The sequence below is a fragment of the Eulemur rufifrons genome, chromosome 1, assembly GCF_041146395.1.
Source record: "Eulemur rufifrons isolate Redbay chromosome 1, OSU_ERuf_1, whole genome shotgun sequence".
NCBI lineage: Eukaryota > Metazoa > Chordata > Mammalia > Primates > Lemuridae > Eulemur > Eulemur rufifrons.
Window position 1 is genome coordinate 80,912,175 of NC_090983.1, and position 16,573 is coordinate 80,928,747.

General features: G+C 33.3%; 1 protein-coding gene across 2 annotated transcripts in view; it reads left to right on the plus strand.

Moving 5' to 3' along the window:
- LRP1B (LDL receptor related protein 1B) overlaps window positions 1-16,573 on the plus strand; it is a 1,768,615-nt gene that overhangs the window by 1,056,255 nt on the left and 695,787 nt on the right. For both annotated transcript variants that reach the window (XM_069473041.1, XM_069473049.1), the window contains exon 16: window positions 12,948-13,088. In XM_069473041.1, coding sequence (XP_069329142.1) covers window positions 12,948-13,088 — 141 coding nt within the window. The remainder of the gene's footprint in view (window positions 1-12,947; window positions 13,089-16,573) is intronic.

Sequence of the window (16,573 nt, forward strand, 5' to 3'; positions counted from 1 at the left end):
AAGAGCAAGTAGGGAGGCAAAAAAGAAGCTTCCAAGGAATTTATATACTATCCAAATAGTGAATTACCTGGATTGATTAATATGAATTAAAGTCACTTTTATTAACTTTTACTGAGACTTCTCAATTTACTGCATCTTATTATTCCAAAGTGAATCTTTTGAAATTTGTTCTTTCTACCATATGGCATGTCCCTTAAGCACACTAACAGCAACAATATTATGCATGCATCAGTACTACATAAAAGTATCTGGAAAGATTTAATCTTAAATTGTATGTTAGAGCTCTCCAGAGAAACAGAACTAATAGAATGCAGGGAGAGAAAAAGAGAAAGAGATTTATTATAGGGAATTCACTTGTGTGGTTATAAAGGCTGACAAGTCTTAAGATCTACAGGCAACAATCTGGAGATCCATGAAAGCCAATGGTATATAGGTCTGGTCCAAATGTCAGCAGCCTTGACCCCGGGCATAGTTGGTGTTTCAGTTCATGTATAAGGTAGGGAAAAGCCTATGTCCCAACTCAAAGTAGATAGACAGGATAAGTTCCTTTTACCCACGGAAGGGTCAGCCTTTATGTTCTATTTAGGCTTTCAACCGATTGAATGAGGCCCACCACATTAGGGAGAGGAATCTGCTTTACTAAATTTAACAATTCAAGTGTTAATCTCATTCAAAACACCCTCACAGACACAACCAGAATAATGTTTGACCAAATATCTGGGCACCCCATGGTCCATCCAAGTTGGCATATAAAATTAACCACCTTGAATTGTTAAATAAATAATTTCATGTATTTTTTCCATCAATTATAATGATGGTTTCTCAGGCGGAATAAGTGTAATAAAAAAGACTTTGATTTATCTGTAACATCTTATTTCTTTTGAAAAAGTGTGAAAAAGTATTTTTCAAAACATATTTAAAACTATAACATTTGAGAAATACAAGAAAATATTTTAAATATAAAAATTAACTGATAATGCCACTATTCAGCAATAAACCACTAAGACATTTTAATGTAGTTTGTTATAATTATATACCACTAGGGAATTTTTTACTACTACTAGTATTAATCATAGATAAGATTTATTGGATCCTTACACTTGTATGGGTGTTGGATTTTGCAATAAATTTATATGATTCTCATTAGTCTTTTGGAAAACTATATAAGGAAGCAACTATTACTATCTCATTTTATAATTTATTATTTATACTTTGAGGTTAATTACTTTTCAAATTTCACATAACTAGTAAATGGGACATTTGGAATTTAGATCCTAAATAATTTCATTTTGGAGAGTGAACTCTTAATTATTTTGCATTTCTGTTTCTCAGTTTTGGATCATACCGACAGTATAATTAATTTGCCCTTAATTTTTACTTAATACAAGGATAAGTATCTTGTCATGTATCTAACTATTCTTTGTAAACATAATTTTTAATGACTGCCTTTCAGGCAGTCTTCTTTTCATACTTGACGTTTGGGATTATTAATGATGCATTTTTATATGTAGTTGTCTGTCATGGACCATATAGTCCATGTTCAGTTTGTGTTACATCTCCTTTAGGTATTTGGAATAATACGCTCAGTTGTAAATTCTATTACTATTATAATATTTTAAGTTCTAACTAATAGAGATGAGAACTTTACCTTTCTTTCTGTTACTCTCGTCTTCCTCAATATCACTACTTCTTATTATAACTTAGGATATCTGACCAAGAGTATTATTTTGAATCATTGAAAAGTTAAGTCCCTTCTTTATAAAAATATTTTTGACATTTATAATTAGTTTGTTATTCAATTTTACAGTATTTTACAATTTTTTTTTTTAGATTTTTGCTAGATACTTGTATTGCTTAGTTCTCAAACTTTTAATACTCCATTGTTTATTTCTTAATTTTCACAGATGTGTAGGATAGAGGAACTATATTTTGAAATAAATTCTTCAAGAAGAGAATAGAGAATACAACGGGCCCTTTGTATTTATGGGTTCTGTATCTGCAAATTCAATCAACTGGGGATAGGAAATATTTTTTTAAAAGGGATGGTTGACTCTTTACTGAAATGTACATATTTTTTCTTGTTGTTATTCCAAAAAAATATAGTATGACAAATATTTACATAGTATTTACATTGAATTAGGTATTATACATAATCTAGAAATGATTTAAAGTATATGGAAAGATGTGTGTAGGTTATATACAAATAGTACACCATTTTATACAAGAGACTTGAGCATCTGTGGATTTTGGCAACTGCTGGGGGTCCTGGGACCAATACCCTGCAGAGACTGAGGGATGACCGCATAAATTGTTGAGTTCTTGTGTATTTCAAATATGTCTCTTGTACCATTATTTGTGATTCACAATTCTTATGAGTATTAATTCTTGGCTAAACAAAATTTCCCTTCCAAATTCTAGAAGCATTTTTCAATTCTTTTCTGGAGTTATGTATTTCAGAATACAAGTATAAATTTCACCTCTCTAGCAAGTTTTTTTCTTTAAAAATAGAATTTTTAAAATTGTCTATAAGTGGATTTTTATAGAAGATAATCTTCAGAAGTATACTTTGTTTGAGTCACCAGGTGATTGTTTCCCTTCCTTTGTTCTGTGGTATTAATTTTTTAATTCCTATTTTGTTGGCTATTTATCATAAGAAAGGAAATCTATTAAGACCCATCGTTTACCAACAGGCAGGGATTAAGCATAGCTTTGAACAACCTAAAGTCTGTCAAGTTGGCTTTGAGGCTGAATCTTATCTTAGTTATTGGGAGAAAAGGTATTATTTATCTGTACACTTGCTAGTTTAATTTTTCAATTTCTACCAAGAAGTCATTTAAAATTGTTTTCCTGGCATAAAATGGAATCTTCTGCTAACCCAGTTGAATGACTGTGATATTTTCAACAGATGGGATGTACACACACACACACACACACACACACCCCACACACAAACACACACACAGTAGCCTTCATGGACTTACATCAGGTTTCATCCTGCCTTAGCTACACCCCTATACAAAAGATGGGATATAGCACCAAATGTGTCTCCTTTTTGATAGGTACAGACCTTGTAGTCTTTACTGCAGGAACAAAAGGTCTATCTTCCTACCTAAAGGTGGACAGGCTTATTCAAATGCTCTAACTTAAGAGACTCAAGAATGAATCTTTAAATCTAGTCCTGTTCACCTTGCAAAATTCCCTTATGGTAGTATCAATAAAATGATCAAGAGAGTAAACCCTTAGAGATCTTGCAAGTTTTTATTTTTGTTCTTTGGCATTGTAGGAGGTTGAAATGGGGTGTATTCGTCAGGTACTAATATTTAGATGGAATTCTGAGCTTGAAATTTTATAATTTGTTATTTAATTTCAATTATATGGATTACAATTATGTGGATCATTGGCTTTCAAATTGTATTTCTTATTTCCTTCATTCTTATACTTCATTAACAAATTATGGATTACTTTTGAGTTAGTAGATAGATAGAAATCCATGAAGTAAAATCTTATCATGATTTTATCATTACTTTAAATAAATTGTTACTATTTACTTAAGTTTTCTATTTCCGTGTAAATTCTCATAGCTCAAAAGAAAATGAGAGATTAGTTAAGAATTGGTCATTGTCCATTGTGAGTTCGAAGTTTGCTCCCCTTGCCTATACTGCAAGGGGAATGCAGGATGACATGCTCATTGGGAAATTATACTGACCTATAGCCTCATCTCTAGTCCTTGAGGAGGAGAAACATATGACATCCCCATCTGTAGTCATTCATATGCCATATTTGGGGTATCAACAAGTCAGTGGCAAATGTGTCTCCTCACATTCACCTAAACCCCTTAGACTGAAAAATGTGTCTTAACTGCTCACTTATTTACTTTATTGGCTATTCTACCTCATAATTAGATGTTGTCTATTTGTTAAAGTTTGCCCTTCACACTTATTTTAACAAGATTCACCTGTGTTTAAATGTCATAGTGGGAAAGGACATACAAAGATATGTGGTTGGGTACTGTACTCTTATTAGAAATTACTCTGTCCCTTTCTCCAAATCCATAATGGGTTTTGAGTATTGCTTTTCCCCAACAGTGATTACCAATCTCTATTTTGTGTCTCTGACCTTTCATTCAACACTCTACCTTATGTAGTTTCTCCTTTGTCATAACTACCAAACCAAACAATAACGAAACATGTTCAATAGTTTTTTAGAAGCCATAGATACAAGTATCTTGAAAGGAACTCTAGCTGATCACATACTCCTGTAGCACTTAGAATGATTCAGACTGAAACTTAATTATAGAAAAAAAAAAAAAAACAAGAAGAATATAAGAAATATTTATTTCTAAATAACTCAGGCTATCTTTGGATATATTTGTGTAAATAAAAATTTGGTAACTTTTGCTTATAAGAAAATACTATATGCAATATTGATTACAAAGTTGATGTTAAGAGATATGTTATCATGATTGTATATATATGATTTTTTACCTGGTGAAAGTTAGAGGAAATTTTTCTGAGACTGTTGGTCTCTTTCTAATATCTGTAATTCTTAGATGAGGTAACCCTAATGCAATAAATGGGAAAAGAAAGAAGATTTTATCTATACTTATTGCACTGAATGAGGTTAAATCAACGAAAACAAATGAGCTCTTATTTGAGATTTTGATTGTGTAAACATTCTACTCTATCTTCTAATATTATGCAACTGTCATAAGTTCCTTTCAAATGTAATAGCAAAAATCAAGAAGGATAATATAGTAACTCATTTCTTGCAAAAAGAAACTCAAAGTTTATTGTAGTAATTATTTCAGTTCGTTTTTATTTAATGGTAAAGGTCTTTCAAAGATATATTAGCCATAGTTTGCAGATGAGGAAAGTAAAGTACAGAACAACTATAAATGGAGTTCATGGTTGCAGAGTATAGTAGTGAAAAACAAATATCACTGTGCCATTAGCCTCTCATGCATGCTGATTCTTCTGGGCTTCTGATTTAGTTCAGGCTAGATTATAGTCAGGTGAACTGGAGTCAACTTGTTAGCAGCCTCCAAGTGGAGGTTTTTCCAAGTTCTTGGTGATCATCAGGAAAAGGATTTCATAATGCACCACATAAGGCAAGCAAGCGACAACTTTTTTTATTGAAAATGAAAGTACACTCTCACAGGCTAGAGCCGGCAGGCTCAGAAAAGAGCAGCTGCACTTGGAGCAAGTGGTTTTTGTTCTTCTGAAGTTTTACTAATTGAGGGGAGGAATATTCAAGGTATAGGGGTTGGCTTTTACTAAGAATTTGGGTACTAATTCCTAGAATTGGGTTCCCTCCTTTTTTTTTTTTTTTTTTTTTTTTTTTTTTACTTTATATGGTTGTCTTGGAATTGTCATGATCATTTCAAGGGTGGAGAAATTTTAAAACTGCAATGTAAATGATATTGTAATTAGCCAAAGTTCATGTAAGGTGACAGAGATAGCTGACAGGCTGGCTGAAGCCAGTTCTTGTCTGCAGTTATCAGGACCTCTAGTTAGCTTCTGCCTGAGGGTTACTTTAACATCTGCATACAATGTTCAAACCCCTATGTCTAGTCTCAGCTCTGTCTCCAAATCTCCTGCTCTAACAAAATGAATTAATTTTGTAGCATAACAAGTAAAACAATGTTGCAGCTATTGTGACATGATCTTCCTGGTTTCCATCACCCTCTTTGAATTGACATCAAATGAACAAAAACTCATTGGCAGGTGGTTAGGCCAAACTAAACAACAAGGATTTTTTCTTAATGAACTTGCAACATAAGGCTATGCCAGAAAAGACATGCACCCAGCAGAAAAATATTGGCATGCTACATGATTGATTGAGGATGAATTCTAATACCTTGCTTGGAAGGAATGAAAAATGAGTGTAGGCTGGACTCTGTCCTTATGAATCTGGTCTCTCGTGGCCAAATCTTCTCACAACTAGAAAAGATGTCTGGTGTGGCACAGTAAGTTGAAATTTACTGCACCTGAGAACCATTATCAAGTAAATTTTATATTTCTTTTAACACCTTGTGGGGAAAATCACAACATACAAAATTAGTAAATGAAGACATGAATGATCCCATAAAAGTAAATTAGGCTCCTCAAAAATTAAGTCACTATTTAAAAAAAAAAAACAAAAAGCAAAATTACTTTGTCTAATGTAATGAAATAGTAATTCTTTAAATGCTTCTTTAGTGGCCTGAAAGAAAAGACAGAACTTTACAATGTGCCTTACTCATAGGAGAACAACTAGAACATTGCAAAAATATTGGTTATCCAAGGGATAGCATTGCACAATTATGTGTCAGTGGTACTCTGTGACCTTTATCACCTTCTGGAACACCAGATATATTCCTCTGTCAGAAACAGTCCTTCACTATGGTGAGCCATTTATCTGCTGAGTTGTGACAAGCCTTATGTTCTAGGATATATGCAATCTAATGTGTAGTAAAAAGTTTAAGGCAGTAAAAAGTTTAGAAGCCCTATCCAGATGAATATTTATGGCCTTCTGTGAAAAGGAACTCACAGAAGATTATGTACCACTTAGGTTGGCTGCTCAGAAGACCATTCTATCTAATGAAAGGTCATGCTGCTATGATCTAAAGGAGAAAAATCAAAACCCACAGCAGCATTTTTCACACTGTCTTCCTGTGTAGGTGAACTTATATAAAGGAATCGAACAAACAACATCCTCAAGCCATTCAAGTTTTCTTTTTGGTTCTTCTCTCTCCCTGCTGTAATAAAGAAATAGTAAGAGATTCTGTAATCTCAAAATGAAGACACACACACAAAAATAGTTAAAACAATAAATATATCGTAATGTTAGACATGAAGGGAAAACAATAGGAAGGTTTTATTTTATTTTTTGCACTGAGACTAATGCTATTATAACTGAGTTATCAAAATTTTGATAAAATTAACAGCAAAATATCAATTGAGGGAGGATATTTATTTCCAATAGATCACTACAATGAGTCTGAAAAGAGGAAAAGCAAAATTAGAATCACAGGCACTTGTTTATACACACCACAGCTTATTAAACTACTATCAAGAATATGTATTGAGTCCAACTGCTGAGCTGAGATGCAAATCTGAGATGATTCAAAACTAAAATAAAATACAACAAAACAGTTTATTCATACGGTTTCTCCTTCACTTCATTATGACCTGGACGTTAGCTCTAGTAGTCACTCTGCCAGTTTTTACCAAATAAAAATAATTCTAGAATGCATATTTCCCTTTGTAGTACCTTGGAGATTCATACACAGGCCTTTTGATTTCATTGCGCTAATAGCAAGCACCACAGGATGTGTAACAGCTAGCAGTTCCGTGTCAAGCATGTCACGATTCATGTTATTTTATTCTATTATTTTTTTGTAGAGACAGGATCTCACTATGTTGCCCAGGCTAGTCTTGAAATCCTGGGCTCGAGCAATCCTCCCACCTCGGCCTCCATAAGTGCTGAGATTACAGGCATGAGCCACCACACCCAGCCTGTTATTTTATTTTGGATTCTGGCTATATTAAAGAATTACTTATTATTTTCTCAATTTCTTATTGGTGAGGTCATGTTGTAAAATTTTTACTAGAAGTTGAATTGGTAGTAGAATTACAGGTTTTGTATTAGTTTTCAAATTCATAGTTCAAACATAACTCCAAAGCAAACCTTGCAATTCCAGAAGTAGTTAATATACTAAAAGCAATTTATAGCTGTGCTCAAACACCCAAGTACTATATAGATTCAGTCAAATTAAGCATCGGAACAAAGTGGTATACATTGAGCTGTAACTAATATTTACTGTTTTGAGTTTGGAGGATAGCTTTCTCTACTTTCTATCTATATATATCTTTTTCTCTTAAATTAAACTAACTTCATCCATGGTTTTGGGTGATGAGAGAAGAGAATTAGCTGATGAATCAGTTGAAATGAGGTTGTTTTCCTGAAGGATTTATACTGTCCCCAGAGAGAGAATCTCTCACTACAATAACAACAATCTCTCTGTTAATTCCAGTAAGTCAGGCAACAAATAATTTTGAGCATAAACTCCATGTCCAGTTCTGTTCTAGGTATTGTTCTTTTCCACATGTGACATTGTCCTTTTTTACATTGAAGAAACTCCTCTAGTGGAGATATCAGATTTGTGAGAAGTAATTACAAAATAAATCCTGTATAGAGATTTTTGCAAAGTATACAAAGAATATTAATCTTAAGTTTTAGAGGAGCTATTTCTTCTCTTACATGATGCCAAATATCCTTGTTTCATCATTTTTGTAAGTCTTACAAAAGTTGGTAGATTGCCGATTAGCTGGGGTGCTGTGATAGATGACTTTGCCATTCGGTTCCACCTTGTTAGGTAAATGCTGGGGAAAAGATCACACATTTTGAACTTCTAAAATGCCATCTTATCCAGATTATCACATATCACATTAAATGTTTCCCTGATGATGAACATTTTTAACTCAAAAGTAACCTGACTTCTCTCATCAGGAATCCTGAACAAACTTGACAGTTACTATTGATAATGTGGTTTCTTTGTGATATAACTACTGATTACATCTGGAAGGATAGGGTTAGGACTAGAATCAAGTAGTGATGCCCCTTATTCCCTGGGAGACTTTGGAAATCAGAACTCGTAATCTAAAAAATAAACAAAAGTAACAAAAAAACCACAAAAAAAACCCTTTACTATTATGTCAAGTGTGATGATGAAGGATCCGAGGTCCCTGGTTGCAAGTTCACATGATGGCCTGCCAGAGATTCATGGATTCTGACAGAAGATACAAAGTTCCTGGGTGAGACACAAATGATTTTATCACTCATGGCACAGCAGGCAGCATAATTTTCATGTTTACCTTGCTGCTTCTTGACCCCCAACCCAATTCATATGGAGACAATGCTGCAAATACAGTGAGTCTATATCACAACTAAAGAACCCTGAGCTTAGGAAACTCTCAGTCTTTTTGTCTGTTTATTTTTTTATTTCTTTGTTTCTCCTTGATCATCTTTGTCAGGCAGAAACCCCCAATCTTTTAAGGTGTCTGCTAGAAAATATTCCCAGCATTTGCCTTAGAAGGAGACATTATGTTTACTATCCTAGTCAAAAAAAACAAGCAAACAAAGAAAATCCTGTTCTCTACCCCAGAAGGAGGCACTACCTTTATCTTTCAAGGCTGTTTAGCTATGTAAACATCCTTGGAAAAAAAGAGTCCAGAGCAAAAGCTGATGAAAGATATGAAGAAATGCCGTGGAGAAATGCCTCCCATCTAACATGTTACAGGGCTTAGAAGAATTGCAGAAAAAAATTTAAAAGTCAAAAATGTTTATATATGTTTCATTGTTTGTTATTATAGTAGGCGATAGCTAACTGCTATTACCAGTAATATTGGTATACATTAATAATATTGATATAGACCAATATCAAAAGCAGAAAATATGAAGAGATGAAATTATCTCAGTAGGTTAATTCTACTGGTTTTCAAGTCATTATGAATAACCTGTTAAGAAAAATGAAAATGAAACATTAGACCCTGTTTTCATATTATTTTGAAAATTGCTATCTTTGTTAATACAAGCATCCTTTAAAAATAACTGACTATACATTTATATTTGAATCCATGTTGAAAACCAGTTTGGACATTCTGCGTATCTGCACTGATTACGTAATGACCTGTATATCACTTGAAAAACATTTGAAATCTAAGTAGATTTAAATTATCTTAATTTGATTATTTTAATGAATATTTAGTTTAATATCAATTGTCTCAGGTAGTTGGCCTTTCCCTGGAAGTCCTGCTGTTCTTTAATGTAGATATAATTATTCAGAAGCTACTAAAATTTCCTTTTTGTATACAGATATGGATTGTTTCTTAAAACTGGGTTGACATGCTTGCTCAAACAGCCATGTGAAGGCCAAGCTTTTTAAATTAATGGGACTATTATTAGACTAGAACCAAAGATTTCTTGTGTTTTGTAATTCTTAAGCTACAAAACAATAGAATTTCCTTACTATTAATATTTCTTTGAGGTCAACTTAGAGAGACTACAGACAATCTTAAAGGTGAACTTTAAATTCAGGAGCAAGCTGATTAGATCTTCAGTCAGGTTCCTTGTGTGACTGTATTTTTTAAAAATCTAATAGACTATTAACTGTTAGGCTTAATAATTATAAAATAGAAATTAATCACACCACTTTTCACTAAGTGCCTAGCTATAGGCTGGGCAGTATATGGATTCTAAAGAAGAAAAAAATACCATTCTCTAAGATCTTAGAGTCTGAGTAGACTTGAAACTCAAAATAAGAAATATTTGCTTATTATCAGTAGTCAATTCTGGAGATTTTGAGAGAAAAGTTTGATCCTAGAGACAGCCAGACATATCCCAGAGTGCACTTCTACTTTGTTTTGATTTCCATCCTTACTCCCAGTTGCTGCTGTAAAAGGCATCTTAAGTTTGAATAGGAGACCAAATGACTTCTTTTCTGTGTTTATATTTTTGCGTGCGCGCGCACACACACACTCTCTCACACACACACGCACACATGACTTCTTACTTTCAAGTGATCTTAGAAAAATGGCATCATAGAGAAATTGGTGCTTCAGTGTTTTGTTACTGAGAAAGATTAAACAGGGAAGAAATATTACTGTCAGCCTATGTATCTGATGTTGGCTTAACTGGGAGGGGACCAAAGAAACAAGTTAACCTCTGTTCTAGCTGAATATTTCATTCACTATAGGGATTCTTTTTGGCCTTAAATAAGAGTCTAGATTTACTGTGGTAGGTTTTCTTTTCCAGCCCCGCAAATCCAAGAGCCTCGTGCCTTGCTGCCTGGCTCGCTAAAACAGTTTCCTGCAGGCATGGCTTCAGAGTCACGTTCCCTCGTCCATTCTTTGCTGTAGGGAAGAAACAAAGATTCAAGGAGTGCTATGCAAGAGGTTCTGGAAATGTCACATATTTTTTTTTTTTATATCATTTATTATTGGGGCGTACATTTTATGACAGTTATTCAGCCCAAACCACTTACCCAAAGTAAAATTTAAAACCATTAGAACAGGAATGGAAGCATTATCTTTTGTTTCTCCTAGCAATAAACCAGCTTGAGATAATTCAAGGTCTTTTAGAGTCCATGAAGAAAATCAATTACTTTAATCATTGTCACACATTCTTTTCTCTTTCTGGGCTCTAATCTGCTCAAAGAGAACAGAAGAATAGTAGTAACACTTTCAATTTGTAAATAAATCCTGCTTAACTGAATTTCTAACATTTGATTAGAGAACATGGAATATATGGAGGAAAAAAAACACTACATAAAATCCTGATACATAAAGAGATAGTTTTGAATGACATAATATTTTCTAAAACACTTAACTAGACCTGAATTTTTCTCTCCCTTGCAGAAGAGCAAAGTAAATATAGCCATCAAAGATGTGTGCTATTGCATTGTCTTTTCACTTTTATTAATTCTTGGTATAATTAAATATAAGATGGAGGTAGTAAAAGTCTTTGCCATACCTAGCTCATAGGTTATAATAATGATCAGCTAAGATTATGAATGAAAGCCCTTTGAAAGGCAAAACTACGAACTATAAATAAAAAGTGGTATTGTATTATTATTGTTGATGTCATTATTTTGGTGACAGTTGTTTAAAATAAATCTTTCAAAATCTTAGTTGTTAAAGTCAAAAAAAACATAGAGACAAATCTCTATGTTTAAAATATTTTACTTGTGAAGCAATAATTGTAATTTAGGTCATACACACAGACCAGGTGGTCTTTGGTATATCCAAAGGACAAAGAGGAGTTGGAGGTTTTATAAAAAGGAGAAATGTGTATTGTTTTGCAACACAGTTTATTGGCACTAGTAAGGTTTTAGGGAGCTGTCAAACCGATTGGTGAGTGACGATGATGGGTAAAACTAGCTTTTGAGTCATGGAAGATTGTTTCAATAGCTATTGGATAAAACTTATTTCAGGTTACAACAGGCAGTTTCAGCAGCCATGTTTGCAGAGAATTATATTCTCAAGGTAAATTATGTGCCCTGAACCCTTTTCCCCCTGGCCTGTCAGCTCTGTTTTAGTTGAGTATGACAACAGTGACCCAATTTATAGGATCACTTTTCACATAGTAGAATAATTATTGTCAGAAAAACTTAAAATTTTCTCATTCTCAGAAGTGACTATCAATAAAATGTTGTTTTGGTATTTTCCATAAAGTGAAATGAGACAATATTTTGTTATTATAACAAAGTTACTTCTTTATCTTTTTGTGTTAGATAATATTAAACTTTATTTAATTTTATGAAAACTATTTTGTAAGTTTTATGTGGGTATCCTATTTTTGGATGTAAAGTATGCTAAGTTCCAGGAAATTATAATTTTTATTGTATGTACTTAAGGTGTATGACATGATGTTTTGATATACATAGTGAAATGGTTACTATAATCAAGCAAATTAACATATCCATCATCTCTTATAATTACTATTTCATGTGTGTGGTAAGAACGCCTAAAATCTAATCTCAGCGAACTTCCAGTATACAATAGAATGTTATAACTATAGTCTTTATGTTGTACCTTCGATTTGCAGATTTATTCATCCTACATATCTGCAACTTTGTGCCTTTGGCCAGCAGCTCTCTTTTTCCTCTCTGCCCCCAATCCCTAGTAACCACAGTTTTATTCTCTATATATTTGACTTAGAAATATATCCTCATATATAATGGAATATTATTCAGCCTTTAAACAACAAAAAATGGAAATTTTGTCATTTTCACAACTTGGATGAACATGGATGATTTTATGCCCAGTGAGATAAGCCAGAGATACATACTACATGATCTCATTGTATGTGGAATCTAAAACAAACAAACAAAACTCCACAAAATTTACTTTTAATGAATTTAATAAGCTAGCATTGTTCATATACCTTGAATTTTGTTTTTACTCTAGTTAATCCTGGAGAAGTATTACCTCACATATGTAAAGCTGGAGAATTTCGCTGCAAAAACAGATACTGTATCCAAGCTCGGTGGAAATGTGATGGCGATGATGACTGCCTGGACGGAAGTGATGAGGATTCAGTAAATTGCTGTATGTCCTCCTTCAAGTAAACTTAAAACTGTATTTTCCTGAATCTTTGAGTGTGTGAATTATCAAAGCAGTTTGTCAAAATCTGCAAATATCTTTGATGCAAAAAGGACTTAAGTTTTATTTCTCAGTCATCCTTTTGCATAAAGATTAGACCATAGATTTCCTCCTTTGCATAGTTTTAAAGCACTGGTTTTCACATCCTTTCTTATACTTTACATTATCATTTTAGTTATTCCAAAACTCTTCTCTTTTCTATTGCATGGTGTCAGCACCACCACACCACTCTCAGAGGTTGTTATGGGGGACCTTTTTGGATTTTTTAATTTAAAGATGTAGAAAATCAATTTAAACCCCCTCAAGATAGAATTATTTGTACAGAAGGTCACGATCCACTCCACTGCTCCATGGCATCAGAGCCTTGAAGAAGATCCAAGGAAACAGACATGGGTCTGGAACGTGTCATTACCTAGCTTCACTGGCACAGTCCATGGTAGGAAACACATATGGGGCACTCAGAAATAAAAGCCTTGATATGCCCCCCCCTTTGGCTTCTATGTAGCTATTTATCATCTGCTGGAATAGGAATAGATTTATGTTTCTGGTAAGGCTAAGGAAATTTCCCACATACATCTTAGGAAAATATTTGGGAAGTATAATACATTAAATAATATTTTGAGAATATATTTGATTAAAATCACTAGCTGAATGGCTTTGAAAGACATAAAATATTTTTATATAAAGAAAGATATGTCGGACAAATGTACCTTTGGATTTGACCTAGGTACATTGTTTTAAAAAGAAATATTTTTTTCTTTAATTAATGACATTTTTTACTTTAAAGTGACTGAACTAGTTGAGAGTCTTCCATTTCCTAATTTTTTTTTAATTAAGAATATAAAAATGAAGTTTTAAAGGTCTACTGCTAAGAACTTATAAAATTGGTCTGGGTACCTATATTATACAACCATTTGTGCTTTAGGATAAAATCCCAAGAATATGGACTTTTAAAAACATTTTCAAATTACATATTAAAATATAATACATAAATTATAATTAATGCATAAATACAACATTACTTTTTCCTGATTTCCAAACATTGGCCCTGACTTCAACATTATGTACTTCTTATTTTCAACCTCACTAATATTTATCCTGTAAATGTGAATCCACAAATAAAAGCTTAAGTACTAAATTGACACAATTAACCAAAAGTTACAGAGCAAGAAGAGCATTTCATCTGGGGGGTAAAGGGTGTTTTTTTCCTACTTTTTTTTTTATATAAATGATGGATTATTTAGTGATTAATTTAGTTGTCTCCTTCTAATTCACAACCAGCACCATTATTTATGGTTTGAATGAATGCTCTCTACATACCAATTTTATCTGTAGTTAGAGGAATCCAATGCCTGAGCAGAGCACAAATATTTCATCAAATATTTATGTATTAGTTCTTTAGGCCCATGCTTTCATTTGTGTGACTTGTCTTTTCTATCTACTTAACAAGAAAACTCGTCTTCTCTATGGGTGTAGGGTGCATTGCATTTGTGCTGTTAATTAAAATGATAAAGTTTCTAGTCAGTAATTTTTTCTTGATTATTATCATTTTCCATTTCCTCACCCAAGCCATGAGTTGTTGCTAGTCTTCTATTTCACTTATAACTCATACTCAATTCTATCAATAAATTCTATTTCTTTTACTTCCTAAATAATTGATGTTTTATCTTTACTTCCTCTCAATTTTCATTGGCTAAATTAGGTTCTCATCTTAGATTAAGTTAACAAGTGTCTTTCTATTATTCCTACCACTATTCCTCCTTTAACTAAAGCCCACTTTCCACACTGTTTTCAGAATGGTAATTATCAAATAAATCAATTCTTCTTATTTCAATAACTGCATAACAACCAACAGGGATAAATTTTGAAATCTATTGGCTCGTATATAAGGTAATTCCTGTTCTGTCTCGTATTTACATTTCTAACCTTTAATCTATCATGCATCCACTTACCCTTTTTGTCCTTATGAAGTTGAACTACAAGTAGATCTCTAAAACATGTCCTCTGTGACACTGCACTGACTGTTCCTGGTCTAAGGAATTCAACACAGTTTACCATTATCTCCTTAGGAAAAAGTCTTTTTTGATCAGATCACCAAAAAAATCTCCTCAATATAACCCTGTTGGAGTTAAGCATTCATCTTCTGTATATTTCTTTATTATAATAGTTGTCAAACCATATTGCAATTATGTGCCTGCTTATTTGGGGCATATAATATATTACTGTCTTCATGAGAAGACACCTTCTGCTGTAGCATCTTTGCAGTCTTAGAGTCTAGCACTGCACCTGACACTTGGATGAATGAATGATTAAATCAGTGAGGCAATAAACAACTCAATATCTCTGGCCACCTTCAAGCAGTATGGTGTCTTCTGTCACCATAGCAATGATTATATTTCTGGGGTCACATAGTTAATATTCCAATACTGCATAAGTAATTTCAGAAGATTATTTTTTATTTTAGATACTCATAACCTTTTTTTTTTTTTTTTTTTTTTTTGAGACAGAGTCTCACTCTGTTGCCCAGGCTAGAGTGAGTGCCGTGGCGTTAGCCTAGCTCACAGCAACCTCAAACTCCTGAGCTCAAGCGATCCTCCTGTCTCAGCCTCCCGAGTAGCTGGGACTACAGGCATGCACCACCATGCCCGGCTAATTTTTTCTCTATATATATTTTTTTTAGCTGTCCATATAATTTCTTTCTATTTTTAGTAGAGATGGGGTCTCGCTCTTGCTCAGGCTGGTCTCGAACTCCTGAGCTCAAACGATCCGCCCACCTCGGCCTCCCAGAGTGCTAGGATTACAGGCGTGAGCCACCGCGCCCGGCCAAGATACTCATAACCTTTGATCTTGAATTTTGTTATCATTCTACTTCTATCCTTCAGTGTTTCAACTCCAAACCAAAAGACTGCATTTGAATTTCCTTTTACTTCATTGATGAAAATCACAAAAGTCCTTGATAAGCCTCACTGAAATAAATATGCATAATCTTCGTACTTTAAAATGTTGGTCCTTTAACATATCGGATGACATTTATTTCTCGGGGCAGCTATTTCTGCTTAAGTCCCTGAAGTGAGTAGAAAATGTAAATTGTGCTCAAATGCTAGAGAATGTAAAGTCTTTCCCCCAATTTGTTTTTTACTACACATAAATAAAAACTTTCTAAAAAGTGATAAAACCACTTTATCACCAAAACTACTTTGAAGAAAAAAAATGTTTGTAGAAACTGACTGGAAATGCACACATTTGCTATGCAACAGCATGATAAAATGACAATTTCTCAAATTTTCAGTTAAACTAATACCAAAATTCATTCTTATCGTATAGAAGTGCTACCACTGGGCATAAAGAAAATTACTTTAAAAAGAATGTTGAAATTGTGAAACAAATGCTGAAGAGCACACCAATTCAGTTGGGAATTCTGCCTCCAGAAT